The 16,601-nt window shown below is 42.6% G+C and overlaps 1 protein-coding gene across 1 annotated transcript in view; it reads right to left on the reverse strand.

Moving 5' to 3' along the window:
* The window catches only part of ALDH16A1 (aldehyde dehydrogenase 16 family member A1), a gene marked incomplete at its 3' end in the record, with an annotated part of 91,045 nt that overhangs the window by 30,516 nt on the left and 43,928 nt on the right, over positions 1–16,601 (reverse strand). The window contains exons 8-11 of the mRNA XM_018573529.1: positions 7,305–7,502; positions 5,270–5,368; positions 3,664–3,800; positions 1,534–1,639 (exon numbers count right to left, since the gene is read on the reverse strand). Coding sequence (XP_018429031.1) covers positions 1,534–1,639; positions 3,664–3,800; positions 5,270–5,368; positions 7,305–7,502 — 540 coding nt within the window. The remainder of the gene's footprint in view (positions 1–1,533; positions 1,640–3,663; positions 3,801–5,269; positions 5,369–7,304; positions 7,503–16,601) is intronic.

Genomic DNA, 16,601 nt, shown 5'->3' on the forward strand with positions numbered 1-16,601 from the left:
GGGGAGGAAAAGGGGGGGGGAGGGGGGATTTTTGCTTGGCGTAAAGGAATTTTTCCTTTGGGGGATGACATTTAGGCTTGTGGAGAGGGAGAGAAGACAATTTTGCTTGGGCGGTAGAATATTTGCATAGCTGCATGGGTGCTCAGAGAAGAGTCTTAAACACAACACTCTATACCCAGGGCCAGACGTCAAATACCCCTGCACTCTGTATGTTACATACCCCCTAACCCCAGCAAGCTATACATTACATAGCCCTGGCCACTGCACTCTGTGCGTTACATTGATTTGGAGCCCTCTGCTCTGTGCGTTACATATCTCTAAGCTCTGAACTGTGTGCATCACAAACCCCTGATTCCAGCACTCTACAGATAGCATACCTCTGACCCCAGCTCTCTGCAGATCACATATCCCTGGCCCCAGCTCTCGGTTACATACCCCTGACCCCGGAACTTTAAACATTACATATTCCTGCTCCTAGCTCTCCGTTAGTGACATACCTCTAACCCTAGTACTTTATACGTCACTTACCCCTGCACACTGTACCTTACATACTCCTGACACTTTGTGTAATTCTAACCCCTGCAGTCTGTAGCTTACCTATTCCTGACCACTTGCACTGCATACGTTAAATACTTCTTACCCCTGCATTCCATGTTACATACTCCTGACCCCTGAACTTCATTAATTACCTACTCCTGGCCACTGCACTGTTATATATTTCTGACCCCTGCACTGTGTATATTACCTACTTCTGACCCCTGTTCTGTCTGTTACATTCTCCTAACCCCTGCTCTATGCGCATTATATTCTCTTGGCCCCTGTACTCTATATGTTATATTGTACATTACATACTGCTGTTAAAATTGTTTATCATCTCAAACAGCTACTGCTTCCTAAGAAGCCCTGACTTTTTTTTTTAGCAAGTGTTCTTGTATAACGTAGTTTTAGAAAAAATGTTAGCCTTTATTTCTGTATTCTGTGTGCAGAAATGCATGTGTTAAAAGAATAGTTTTTTTTTTGTTTTTATGATGATGCTGAGGTACTGTGTGTCTGTAAGACTATTGTAGGCGAGTAGGTTCAGATTTAAGTATGCCCATTAAAGCCCCTGCCGCTGACAGAGCAAAGTGGCCAAGCACACCATCACTCTCCTAGGCCTTTCACATCCTAGCAATGATCCTGCTCTTGTCATGCAACTTCCCTCTCATGCTCCACTGTTTATTGGGGCTGCAGCGAGGTTAGGGAAAGTTGGGTAAAAATTATGAAATACGTATGCAATCAACTTCATGAGAAAGAAATTACTGGCGGTGAGAAAGAAATTACTGGCGGTGAACTGTATACAAACAGGGTTGGTATAATTACAAGTGAGCAGCTTTAAATAAATCTGTCAGCTGAATGAAACACAAAAGGTATTATTTAAAGAAAATGGCTTGTGAAGTAATTATATTTGCTGTGTCATTTTAACAAAAGTGGGTCTTTCCTTTTAGATAGAGTGGCAAATAAAGATTCTCTATTGTTACATAAACTTCTTCTCACCTCTTTTCCTCCATCCCGTCCAAATCCACTTTCTTTATATCCACCAAACCCAGCAGCTGCATCAAACATGTTGTGTCCATTTATCCACACTGTGCCAGCTTTTATGCTAAAGACAGAAGAGGAAGCAGTCAGTAATACACACACCAGTGGACCAGTCTTTTTGGATTACAGTTGCCAAATGTGTTTGCACTACCTCAATATGTTTTGAATTTACAATGTTTAAAAGGGTTTTCCAGGAAAGAGAAAGTACACCTAAGCAAAGTCAAGCAGCCCCTAGTTACACTCAGTGCACAATGGAGGGCTAGAGGGGGTGTTCAACATCTCAAACCGCATGATAAAAGATGATATTGTAATGACGGAGTGTCTAGGCTTTAGAGTGCTCTGGAATCTAAAGATCTTCCATTGCAGTAAGTTTTGTATTCTGATAACTGTAAATTAATAATACATGTAATTATAGTATTTTGTATATTAGTCCATTTATAAATGACTATACCCAGATGTCACTTGTAGTCAGAAAGGGTTAAACCTATTGCACACAGCTCAAAGCCCCCAGCCAGCTTTATTCAGAGCCAGATTCAGAGCTTACACAGCTAATGTCACTACCGTGGATGTAGATGAATCAAGGGATCTAAACTTTCCTCATATCCGAGGAGAGTTTTAGCTCTTTGCTGGAGAGGCTATGGAATTTCTTCTTATTCTTTTTTTTCTAAAATAATACTTTTAATTATAAATATAATTGGAAATTTCAATAACCAAACATTACATGTTAGTAATTAGAACATTTGTAACATAATTCAGCATGACAGAAACTTATGAAAGAATGTCAAAAGAGAAAATCTTATACAGAATATATTTAAAGCTCATATTGTGCCTGTTTCCGGTGTGTTGTCAGTACAGCAGCACAGTGGCTTAGTTGTTAGCACTTCTGCCTTGCACCAATGGGCACCAGTTTGAATCCCTTTCAGGACACTATCTGCAAGGAGTTTGCATGTTCTCTGGTTTTCTCCCACATTCCAAAGACATGCTGAAAGGTTAATTGGCTCCTGCATGCATGTGAGATAGGGGCCATAGATTTAAGCTCCTTGCGGGCATAGACTGATGTGAATGTACAGTATGTAAAGCACTGCATAAAAATTGTCTGCACTATATAAATACCTGTTATAATAATTATGGAGAGCCCAGATCAGCCCTGACCAGCTACTAACAAAATATAATGATTCAGAACTTTCTCTAGCTGCTTGCTTGATATGCAAAGTTTAAAGTAGAGGAAAAGGCAGTAGAACCACCCAACATGTAAATGTAGCCTTCACTCTGCATACAGTGTGAAAAAAAATTGTAATAGAAACACCTTTATAAAAAAAAAAAAAAATTTGTTCAGGTGGTCACGCAGCCAAACAGCTCCAGTGGCTTTGTCCTCCTACACAACACCAACAATGGCACTGACTTCCTAAAGCAGTTTTGTCACCCACCAGCATCCACTGCTCTAGGCATGGTCAGAGTGTAAGAAAATTCGCTCCCACCAGCCACACAGAAGATCACAGCCGAGCTATGTGGTCATGTGACTGCCAAGGCAAACTTTAAAAAAGGTGTTTCTATTACAATTTATTCCAGACCGTATGTGGGAGATACATTTACAAGCAGGGTGGTTGTATTGCCCTTCTTTCTATTTAATTCCTAATTCTGTGTGCTATAAAAAGAAATGGTAAGTTTCCTTTGCACTACTATAGGATTCATCAACCAGGAATTAATGTAGCCAGATGTAAATGTAGCAAATGTCCAACCCTTTCCACAATTTTGCCCTGCAATGCCAACAGATCTCCTTTACATAAAATTGTTTAATAGTCAACAAACCCTGGTAGAGACATCCTTTTTTATCAGTGTTCATGTCCCCTGACAGTGACCACTTTGCATGACACTCTCCTTGTGTTGCACCGCATCCGCTGTGTCTGCACTAGCTTCTGTTGCAATTTGTCTACACTACTTTCTTTGGCACCCCCTTTCCTTGGTTCAAACTATGTCCTCTGGGAGTCCTTCCCCAACCCAATCCACACTATGATCTCTGGCACCTCTCGCTCCATTGTAAATGCTATATTCAATTAGTTAAAGGCTTTAGGATATTCATGTGTTTACCTCAATGCAACCTCCAAAGCTAAAGGCATATTTTCTGTCCAGACACTAGCGGCCAATCCATAGGGTGTGTTATTCCCAAGCGCAATGGCTTCTTTAGCAGTTCGGAATGTCATTGCAACCAGGACAGGTCCAAAAATCTATTCAGTTAATTTCATCAAAACAAAAACAGATAAATGTCATAAGAGCGTAAAAAAGCAACAGACTCACTCATTGGCCACACACAATAAGGGGAACTTGTGCCCTGGTTATAAACCTACGTGATTTACTAGAGAGTCTTCTACTGGTAAAAAACAAACAGTTAGCCATGCAGCGTTAAAAATGTAAAGGTGTCATTTCGACAGAAATAAAATGAAGCCCTAAAGATGTATACAGGGAGCATAGCCTACCTGCTGAATTACTCAGTTTATCATCTAGGATTGCTGTACTGAACTAGTCAAATATGCTAATCCTGAATACCCGATTGCTACTTTCCTATGTAGTGCTATCGTATTACTGACTAAGGTAACATTGGTGGTCAATGGGTAACTGTACATTGCTAGCAGAACATTGGAAGAGCATGTACACTATAATTTGCCTGGTACAATGTTGTCACCAGAATAGAAAGTGAGGGGAAATCTCTCCAATTAAGCCCCAGAAAGCAGTAAAATCTGACAGGGCTTCTAACCTTTCCTAATGCTATCCAAAACTTACAAAAATAAATTGGGGGTTAATATAGACTTTTAACCTACTGAAATGATTAGCGAAAAGGATTGTGACCATCAACTAGTCATAGTTTCACCTAGTATTTCTCGTGCCTCACTTTTTCTGTGTTAGCCATTCAGCTATTTTATACCCCGGGGCTATGTTCACAAAACAAATGGCAGCCAGGCAACTAGCAATGATGCAGGGAGATGGAAAATCCTGCACCTCAGGTCTCTTTCATATCATTATGTGCATGTACAGTTGTGCACAATACAGGGTTTCTAAGGCTTTTCTCAACCTTGCTGAACTAATGTTTCATATTGGGTCATATTGGGTATGCCTAAAGGACAATTGGTGGTCTACGGACCACAGTTTGAGATACAGTGGTCTAAGAATCTTAAAGTGACATTAAACCCTCAGATGTTTTAACCTAAACCAATACTGTAATGTGTGCATTACTGTAATCCATGGTTGTTTCCCTTCTCTTTGCTGCTCTTCCTTTTAAATCCTCATGTCTTCTCATGCTGGGGGAGAACTTCCCTTTGCAGCTGAGTGCCTCTTCCTGTAGTGCTGGCTCAGGTTGTGAACGAGCACACAGACACCGTGTATCCATTCCTGAGACAAGGCAGTCTGCTGCAAAACAGAAGTTCTGCCCAGCATGAGAACAGATACAGATTTAAAAGGAAGAGCAGCAAAGAGAAGGGAAACAACCATGGATTACAGTAAGGCACACATTACAGTATTGTTAAAAAATCTGAGGGTTTAATGTCACTTTAAAGTTATCTAGAAACATCTGCAAGATTTCTCGCATGAAGTAAATGTAGTAAGCCAATATTAAGTAAGCCAATATTACAGTCACATAAAACAATTTCCTCCCTACATAATGAAGAGACTATCCAGTCAAGGAAAAATAGTAGATGGATACCTCCTCTCTGACACAGCGCGATGTGGTGTCCACACCAGTGATTAAGGTTGGTGGGTAGAATAATCCTTTTTTAGGAAGAGGTCCAGGAGCCTGGAAAACCTGTTGGACATAGAGAAAAAACACATATGAAGTGGAAAAATAACATTGCACAGTGCTGTCAATCTAACTGTTCATACTGATGGCCATTCTTGCCAAACGCTGCATTTTCCATGCAAACACATGCAGCTGCTTCCCAAAGGAAACACACCATTTGGCAAGAACAGGTTGTCTTTTACATTATGTGCCTGCAATTGAAGCACACCTCATTGCACATGCCAAGTCTAAAGAAATATAGCACAATGCAAAAGCAGATGCTGAACTGCCATGTGTACTGCCCCTTTAAAACACAAAGGGATTTCCTTGAACTTTGTTTGATGTGCAGTCTAAATGTGGGTCAAAAAAGTAATGACAACATCAGTGCGCTTGTAAGCGGGTTTAGGGTGTAGCGGCTTCACAGAGGGAATCACACGTAATGGTCTTTTGAACAAGATAATGTTTATTACCGGAGAGCCGGTAGTAGGAAGAATATTTACAATAGTAAGGTCAGCAGTTTCACTCCAGGCATGGAGACACAGGTACACAGTACAGTCACTTCTGATATGAACGGTAGTAGTATTCGTTAGCACTATCAGCACTTCCCACTAACGTGAGAACACGTTACCCGGGAGCAGCGGTATTCTTTCCAAACAGAGAGATACGAGTCTGGCACACTCTTCCCGCACTCACAGCGCGGACACAGGTTTGGCTATAAGCACTGGGAAATTCCGTAAAAAAAGGGGGGTATATGCTATAAAATAATATATTGCCTTGTTCTGAAGGTATAGATATATCCACCAAATTGGGGGACTAATTACCTCCTCCGTAGGAACCCTGAGCTATCCCTCACAGGCCGGAACCATTCCCTGAACTCTCCTAACTCTCCCTCACAAGCGGGGTACCTGTCCCTGTCTACTTTCACACGTGTTCTGCCCAAAAACGTGGTTGGGCTTCCTATATAAGATAACCACCCCAAAATGGCTGACCAAATCTCTCGAGAATTCCTGTCCTATCAGGACACCCGGCTTTTCCAAAATGGTGCTGGAGACAATAATAGAGACTAAACAGTTCTGAACATATTTACACATAAACATATCAAAAACGGCTGAAAGTAGTTATATACACTTGATAACCCACTTTATCCTGCAGCTAGCTAGGCTGCCCTGTCACTGGCAACAACTGCCTACACGCTGCTGTTCTTTAACTGTCATAACACAGACATGGTTTAATCAGATGCTCTTCGCTTGAGGAGAACAGTTATGCGTCCCTTACCTTCCCATGTAAATCCCACTGTCTGGTGCATGAGCATCTTGGCAGGTCTGACCCATGCCATGAGGTGAGTGGGTGCCTATAACTATGCAAAACTGATACTGAAAAAGTGACTGTTTGTTTAGTCACTGCGGAAAGGCTTAAAAAATGTCAAGGAAGTGACAGATCATGAAAGGAAAGGTATCCACAGATAGATTATTATTGTAGCATGTCTGGAGTGTCTATAGAATGTGCATCTTCTCCCTGTGTTTGCATGCTGATAATGGATCAAGATGGTCCTACAGAGCATTTGGGTATGTCACAGAGCTAACTATGTGCTGCATAGCATACTCTGCTATATAAACAGGGTGATCAATAAAAGGGAAAGACAACTTTCACGAGAAAATATTTTCAAAAACTTCTGAAAACTAGAGAAAGAAAATAAAAAAATAAATATATTTCCAAAATATTTGCATATATTAGTGACTTGATGTGACAAGTTTCAATAATTTATGATTTATAATAATTAGTTACAAACAAATCAAAACACATACACCTGAATAGATCATTCAAATCAGGGCTCACATGATCCATAAAAAAGGCAAATTTTGATTTATCCAGTAGATACACTCATGGCTCATGTAATCCGGTCTGTAACTGTTTAAAAAGAAAAACAATATGACAAAACACTGTCCTTTCCAATTAATCTGACCTCTGCCCCCTCTGATCGAGCTTCCGCCACAAATTCAGAGATTGTCTTCATCTGACTCTCATCCACTAAGGCTCCCATGTCAATGGTCTTATCCAGACTGTCACCAACTCTCAGGTGGGTCACCCTCTGCTTGAGTCTTCGGATCAGATCTTCAGCGATTGGTTCCTGTATGAGAAGTCGGGATCCTGCACTGCAAACCTGCAAATGGAGAAGAGACAAAAATTTGCAGGGATACTCAGGGGTGTGGAAATTTTTGAAAAAACTACTTGTCCAAGGGCTAAAGCGGGGGCCAAATCTACTTGTCCTTCATAACAATCTACTTGTCCTGATACAAAAAAAAAAATAGTTTTAATTAAAACTAGGGATGCACCAATACCGGTTTTTGGGTATAGAGTACGAGCACCGATATTTTGCTTTCGGTACTCAACGAGTATCGGTGCTTCCGTTTGCACGGAGCAGGCTTCCCGGGCAATCAGGAAGCCGTGCAGCGGGTAATGAGATGCTACCCGGCTTCCTGACTGCCAGGGAAGCCGACTCCATGTTGTTGGCCGGCTTGATTGTGAATGGCTTGGAAGCTGGCACCATCAGCACGGCCAATCAGCATCGAGCCAGCTTCCTGGCCAATCAGGAAACTGAGAGGCGGGTCATTAGTCGCTGCCCCGCTTCCTGATTGCACGGGAAGCTGGCACCATCAGCACGGCCAATCAGCATCGAGCCAGCTTCCTGGCCAATCAGGAAACTGAGAGGCGGGTCATTAGTCGCTGCCCCGCTTCCTGATTGCACGGGAAGCTGGCACCATGTTCCCCTACGGCACTGCCGGTCAGAGGAAGTCTTCCTCTGACCAGAAATCCCGGTATTGGAGAAGATAATCGAGCATTTGAGCGAGTACAAGTACTTGGCCAAATACTCTGTATCTGTGCATCCATAATCAAAACTGTATTGGGTCTGTGCTAAATAGCGCTTCTCATTGGTCAGTGTGGTCCCCAGACCACACTGACCAATGAGTGTTTGCAATTTGCGAGCGAAATTCAAAATGCATAGGGCAGGACTGCGCTGGACAGTATGTGGTAAGGACAGTACACCTGTACCGGCGGAGGGTAAGGACTGTTTGCCGAAAGTTAAGTATAGCCGGGGGATGCAGGGTTTAGGGAGAGACGGGGACCAGATTTTTAATCGGGTAATTCCATTTTCCCATATTACCTGGGAAAGTGAACTTGCCCTTTAATGCACTTTGTGCGTGTGAGAGAGTTCTGCTGCCTCGCTACCACAATATGGCACAGTGAAATGGCGGCAGCACTCAACGCACACACACAATGTCAAAGTTTTTATTGCCGTTTGTGTCCCCATTAAGGAGATTCACTCTCTCTCTAATTGCCCTGATCACCAATGTCGCTGGGAGTAAAAGGAAGGGTAAATCCAAATGTTTGAGTTGTTGCCAGAACAGGAAAAAAAAAAAAAAGAGGGAAATCTTCAGGTGGGAACAATTGACAACTATCTCGTGTTTTGGAAAGCTATCCCTCTCACTTTCTGTTGAGTCTGCAGGATAGGAAGTGAAGGAAAATCTCCTTAAAGGGTAATTTAACCCTCCATTTTTTTGCATATATCTACTGCTAATAAGCAGTAGATATATGCAAAAACATTTTTTTTTAAACGCTTTAAAAGCAGTTTAAACTTACCTGTGTCTTCCCCGCATGCTCCCGTCCGAAAAACTGAGGGTGGGCGCATGCACAGTTCAGATTTTCGGCCGAGAGACGAGGAGAGACACAAGGTAAGTCTATGGAGCAGCGTGCATCCGCATGCAGACACCGTGGGACAGGAAGTGCCAGCAAGGACAGAGGAGTCAGTGCTGGATCGGAGACCCACAGCAGCGCTGGAGGGACAGATGAAAACGACAGGAAAGAAGATCGGATTAAGAAACATCATTTAAGATAAGTGCTTTAATTAACATTGGGGGGGGGGAGGGAAAAATTTATGTCACTTTAAGATAAAGCAAAAAAAAAAAGAAGGACAGCAGGCTCTATCCAGGATAAATAAATTGGATATACTTAAAAAGGTAATCTATAGCCTTTTTAAAATGTTTTTCTTTATAGCATGCAGTATATATGAATACAATCAGCTTTATGTAAAACTATTTAACAATGTCTGTTAATGGTTTATAAACCTTGTTTTGATGCATCATTTTTAACTGCAAGTGTAAAAGAGGGTAGCCATATTGGATTACTGCAAACACTTACTAAGCATTGTATCAGAAATGAGTAATAATAAAACCCAAACTAGCACCAAACTAAAATCTACGTACACCAATGCTAGAAGTCTAGCAAACAAATTAGAGGAGCTTGAAGTTATTCTACTCAAAGAGGACTTTGATATAGTGGGAATAACAGAAACGTGGCTAGACAGCACACATGACTGGGCAACCAATGTACAGGGGCACAACCTGTTCAGAAGGGAGAGGGTTGGTAGAAGGGGTGGAGGGGTGTGCATGTACGTAAAAAACAACCTAACTGCACATACGAGATGACCTCATGACCGAGAGATGCGACGGTGCAGAGTCCTTGTGGCTAGAACTCAGGGCCGGACTGGGACTAAAAATAGGCCCGGGCATTTTAGACTGAGCAGCCCAATCACGTGACCACCGGCAGGCCACACCCCTCACAACAGGGGGCGGAGCCAAACATAGAAGCGCAATCGAGGGGCAGGGCTGGCCACTAGTAAGTACCGGAGGGCTACAGCTGACACACAAGCCTTGCTACAACCAAAACTAGATAAGTCTGATGCTAGTCGTAAAAGAATTGTGGGTGTGCGTTATAAACCCCCGAACATAGGGGAAGAGGAGGAGGCTCACCTACACTCCCAAATAGAAATAGCTGGGAAGCAGGGAAATGTTGTTATAATGGGTGACTTCAAGTATTCGGATATTGATTGGCAAATGGAACCTCTCATTCTATAAAAGCTAGCCGTTTTCTGAACCTGTTGCGGAAAAATTTCATGGATCAGATGGTTGATGTCCCCAGGGCCGGCCTTAGGCCTTTAGGCGCCCTGTGCGAGAAAGCTTTACAGCGATCCCAACCAGGAAAGATGCCATACTAGACTCATTAATTTCCAATAATGCGGACCTGAGCGATTAGGGATACATTGGGTAATAGTGATCACAGGATGATTACCTTTGATGTTGGGTACAGAAAAAAGTGGGTTGGTTTGACAAGAACACTAACAGGGTTATTCACAAAAGGGTGAAGGGTTTGGAGAAGGTAGGATAAGTGAACAATCTAGGACAATATAGCTGATTTGGAAAAATTCAGCCCACTTTCCAGTTCAGCTATGTTGTCCTAGATTGTTCACTTCTCCTGCCTTCTCCAAACTCTTCACCCTTTTGTGAATAACCCAGTAAATTTTAGAAAGCCAACTTGGGAACTACAGACCAGTCAGTCTATCATGAATAGTATGCACACTGTTAGAGGGGATGATAAAGGACTATTTCGTGGATTTTGTTCATGGCAATGGTATAATAGATGATAAATCAGCACGGATTTAGGAAGGACCGTTCTTGTTAAACCAAATTACTAACATTCTATGAAGAGGTGAGTAGAGATCTGGATGGAGGGAGGTCGGTGGATGTGGTATATCTGGATTTTGCCAAAGCTTTTGACACGGTACCACATAAACGCTTAATACACAAGCTGAGATCTATGGACATAGATGGAATGGTGTGTACATGGATAGAGAACTGGCTACAGGAATGTGTCCAGAGAGTATTGATAAATGGCTCTTTCTCAGATTGGTCTAAGGTCGAAAGTGGCGTGCCCCAAAGTTCTGTGCTAGGCCCCATACTGTTTAACCTGCTTATTAATGATATTGGGGGAGGTGTTAATAACCATGCTTCTGTGTTTGCTGATAGCAAAATTGGGAGGGTAATAAACACGGACCTTGACAAAATAACATTGCAGGAGGACCTGGATAAAATAGGGGAGTGGGCAACTATATGGCAGATGAGGTTTAATGTTGGCAACTATTCTCATCATCGATTAGTTGGTTGGGGGAGCGCGAGAGGGAGAATTTTATTCATACAACCAATCAATTAGTTGAAAAAATAATCAGGTAACTAATCGATTATGAAAATAATAGTTAGCTGCAGCCCTACACACTAATGGGTACTCCACTAGGGAAGTCAGAAATGGAAAAAGATCTGGGGGTCATAGACCACAGATTGAACAATAGCTTGCAATGCCAGGCTGCAGAAAACAAAGCAAACAGAGTACTGTCTTGTATTAAAAAGGGAATGTACTGTACAGAGAAAGCACTAATTTTGCCAATTTATAGATCACTGGTTCGGCCTTATCTGGAGTATGTGGTCCAGTTTTGGGCACCAATCCACAGAAAAGATGTCCTTAAGCTGGAGAGAGTGCAGAGAAGGGCAACTAAACTAATAATGGGCTGCAGGACCTAAGGCAGTGGTGGCGAACCTTGGCACTCCAGCTGTTTTGGAACTACGAGTCCTATGAGGCATTGCAAGACTCCGACAGCCACAGACATAACTCCCAGAGGCATATGCATGTTGGGATTTGTAGTTTTGGCACAGCTGGAGAGCCAAGGTTCGCCACCACTGACCTAAGCTGAGACAAGGTTACTAAATTTAAACTTGTTCATGCTAGAAGTGAGGAGATTAAGGGGGGACATGATTTTGATGTACAAAATGTTTAGTGGTGATGGCAACATCAGCAATAGACTGTTTACAGTAAACTCCATAACAAAGACTAGAGGCGACCACCTAAAACTGGTGGAGAAAAGATTTAACCACATGGGGCGTAGGGGCTTTTCTTCCGTTAGAGCGGTTAAAGTCTGGAACTCGCTGCCACAAGAATTGGTATCAGCTGAGAGTATTGAATCATTCACAAAGCATTTAGATAGCTTCCTCAGAGACCGTAACATACAGTGGTACAGGTACCCTTAAAAACAAGGTCACAGGGACTCGAGTATACACATACACAATTACACACAGACACACAAAGGTTGAACTTGATGGACCTGTGTCTTTATTCAACCTCAAATACTATGTAACTATTGTAGCACAATAAGAGCCTGTGTCAACGGTTGTTGGGCTTGTGTCAATGGGCAAATGCAGTTTGTTTTCAGGTAAATTCAGCTTGTATTTGAGATCAGTTTGATATGCTTCAAAGATCATTCACAGTTCATTGACAGATGCATTTCACTTGTAGTTGATCAATTTCTACACCAGCATTTGATTTTCCTCTAAGCTATATCAACCTTTGTCAAGCTGTTTTTGCAAATCCATTGGTTTGCATATTACATAGTTACATAGTATTTGAGGTTGAATAAAGACACATGTCCATCTAGTCCAACCTAGTGTGTGTGTGTGGGTGTGTGTGTGTGTGGGTGTGTGTGTGTCTGGGTGTGTGTGTGTAGGTCCCTGAGTCATCTCGTTATTAGGCGTACTTGTACCCCTGTATATTACCGTTTCTCAGGAAATCGTCCAAAAGCTTCTTGAACGATTCCACACTATTAGCTGAAATCACTGCTTGTGGCAACGAGTTCCAGACCCTAACTGCTCAAACTGAGAAGAACCCCCTTCGCCCCTTGTGTTTAGAATTTTTTTTCTACCAGTTTTCAAAGCTTAATGCAGCTTTGAAAAAATTCAAATGCAGGTCAGAAGGAGGTTAACTGCAGGTCAAATGCTCCTGTCAATCCACTGCGAATTGTCTCAGAAACCACTCAAACTGATGTAACATGCAAGCAGAATGCACCTGAATGCAAGCCCTTACTGTTCCTCTACTCTTGTGTGTCCTCTAATTGCAAGTTTAAGGGTCAGCTCACACTGACTGAAAGCAACACATTACTAATATAGCTTATCATGTATTTGATTTCATCTCGGAAGAATGCTGACTGCACTTTTTCACATACCGTACATGCCAACACTAGAGGGAGAACCTAGGTAATTTGTTTATGAAATTTGTTTATGGAAATCTGGTATAGTAACATGCAAAAATCCAATTAAAAATTACTTTCAGGTAAACCCCATCACAAAGTACTTCCTGGTAAACCTTATAACAATATTTCAGAATGTTTATACACTGTTTATACACTGAATAATAAGATTTTTGTACTTGCCGTAAAATCCTTTTCTCTGCGTTCATTGAAGAACATGGCTGGAATCTTATGTAAACGGATGGGTTATACCGCCACCTGCAGGAGTAGGACACTAAGCAGAAAAAAGAATGAAGCACAGCCCTGGGGGCAGCCCCTGCTGGTGGTCTAAGCCTTATCTTCTAGAGGGGAGGGAGCTGTGTCCTTCAATGAACGCAGAGAAAAGGATTTTATGGTGAGGAAATCCAATTTTCTCTTCTGTTAACAACAATCTTATAAAAAAAGAGTAAAGGTGTGCACCAAAGACCAGGTGGCTGCCTTACAAACCTGTACAACAGAAGCCTGATGACAAAAAGCCCAGGACATGCTAACTGACCTAGTGGAATGGGCTGTAACTGGAAATAGCAGAGACTGACCCCTAAGAGCATAGGCCGGAAGAATAACCTGCCTAATCCAATGCAAAACTTTGGCAGAATAAGCCACCTCCCCCTTCCAAGGACCCGACGTAACTCAGTGGCAGAAAGATACACTCACACTGATCTCACTACATCCAAGCAAAGCAGCGCCATCTCCTTGGGATGAGTTGGACAAAGGGAAGGAAGATCAATATCCTCATTAAGTTGAAAGGCAGACACCACCAGAAAGGAAGGTCACGGTAGAAGAACTACCTTGCCCCTATGTAATACCAAAAATGGAGACTTACAAGACAAGGTAACCAACTCTGAAACCCTCTGGTCAGAAATGATGGCCACCAAAAAAAAGCTACTTTCTAAGAGAAGCAAAGGCAACTCTCGAATAACTTCCAGGGCCAGCTGCTGATCCACTCCCCTTTGAAGAAAGTCCAAGATCCTAGCCATAGAAAAGGCATGCAGGGATACCCGGAAAGACTCACAAAACACAATATAAGCCTTCTAAGTATGATGATATAGCTTTCACGAGGTAGAATTTTGCTCCTTAAGAATTGATGGTTCGATTTTTGAGCAGTAGCGATCGCTGAGTGTTTGTACTCCGCTCTCCATTCTGACTTCTCCGCCTGTCACAGGAGGCTGAGCAGGGCAGTGCTGGAGGAGAGCTCAGCCTCCTGTGACAACTCTCCTCCTCCCCACACTGCCCCGTTCAGCCTCCTGAAAGCTTCTCTCCTCCTCTCTGGGCGCCGGCAGCTGGATCCTCTGTGTCCCCTTCAATCCCCACTGCCTTTGCCAATACAGGCGGAGGAAAGCAGCGGCGATGAGAGGGCACACAGACTGACGTCCAGCAGGGATAAGAGAAGCTAGGGAATCACTGCATTTTCTGCCATTTTGGTACTATCTGCATTTTGCCCATAGTACCATTTTCAGCCGAAACAATGGCTTAAATTTCGGTGCATCGTTAATTATGATATATTAATAAACAAAGACAGAAGGCGTTGAAACAACTTACAAAGAAGGTGGAGGTGGTTATAAAACTTGTCGATAAGGGTAGATCGTTTGTTGTCATGAATGCCTCAGATTATGTAAACGAGGTATACAGGCAACTTGATGATGAGGAAGTATATATGAAATTGGATTAAAAATAAAAAACAGGGGGCGTGGCTTGATGGCTGACTGAACCAGCCGTACTTTCAAAGAGCTCCGCCGGGACCATTCGATATAGCAGCCTAACAACCACTCTAACCTGCCGAAATGGGCAAGTATGGACCCCGCCGGTTCTCTAAAGCACAGCCGCCGCAAAAACAAAAAAAACAAAACACATCAAAGACGATAAAACCGTTCTTCGATGCGAGCGACCCACAGGGGACCCAGGCGCACAAGATGGCGCCGCCGGAACACCAGACTCCTCATGGCGGGTCGACAGCGGAGGCAAAATCCCAGCACACGCTGGAGGGATCGGACCTGTCGCGGTCTCCCTCCATGGACTCATCCGGATCACACCGAGACGCCCGCGTTGAGGCCAGTGTCCCCCTTCACCTTGGCTGCAAAAGTCGGCAGAAGGTTTTGTACACAATGGAACTGTGCAGCATGATGGTATATCCCTTGAACCCCTCCTCCTAGATTACGGTGGAGGCTAGGGCCATTGACTCTGGCCATCCACCTAACTGGGACTATACATCTGCTCGAGAGGACACAGGACAATTCTTTAAAAGAAATACCAATTGAGGTCCCTGTAAAGGGGTTAGGGATAAGTTGCTCACTTGATATCCATATACTAACGGTTAGGCTGCAATTCATAAGGCGGGATCGGACGCCTAGAAAACTGGTCCTTCTTGAAATTATAATCTATTAAATAACAGAGATACTCTAAAGTGGGAATTGAGAGATATTATATTCTTCAAAGTTATTAGTAGATGATAAAGGTATACCAACGATCATAGGAGATGGTAATATTTCCACCTACTGGAGTTTACTTTAACATAGTTTATGCATATGCTTTAAGGGAGGTTATTAACCCCCCATGGTTAGTCTATATGACTGTGTTTACTAACATTGTTTATTTCACTTTTAGATTGAACCTACTCAGTTTCTTTCTTTTTCACTTTCTACTGACACACCAGCGCTTCCAGGATCCAGTTTTCCTCTACAATACTCGTTGCAACAGATGTCAGGTTAGTCCCTTGCACCCTTTCATCTATGGAAGGACAAAAACATTAGCTCACCATATTGGTATTCACCATCACCTAGCCCAACATAATGGATCCTTCTGAGATCAAAATGTTCTCCCTTAATGTCAAGGGATTGAACTCCCCCTTTAACCCCTTCATGACTGAGGCCTTTTTTTCATTTTTTGTACCCATGTTATATTCCACATTTTAGGCCTGAAAATTACTTAAACCCCCCCAACATTATATATTTTCTGAATGCCAAGACCCTATAGAATAAAATGGTGGTAGTTGCAAATTTTTATGTTGCGCAATATTAGTGCAACTCCTTATTAAACCCCAATATTTAGTGAAAAATGTAATTAAATGCCCCAAAACACAACAAAATACCCATTTTTTTAATGAAATATAAAAGATGAGGTTACAACGAGTAAAACGATACCCAACATGCCCAGGTTACAAATTGCGTGCATCCGTAAAACGGCAAAAAACCCCAGTACCCCAAAAAGTCCATAGAAGACGCTTTAAAAGCCCCCACAGGTCATCAATTTAGAGATACCCCAAAATACTGGCCCTAGAATTATTGCTCTCACTCCGGCGTGCGCGGCGATACCCAACAT

The sequence above is a fragment of the Nanorana parkeri genome, unplaced genomic scaffold, assembly GCF_000935625.1.
Source record: "Nanorana parkeri isolate BGI_ZX_2015 unplaced genomic scaffold, ASM93562v1 scaffold2415, whole genome shotgun sequence".
Classification (NCBI taxonomy): domain Eukaryota; kingdom Metazoa; phylum Chordata; class Amphibia; order Anura; family Dicroglossidae; genus Nanorana; species Nanorana parkeri.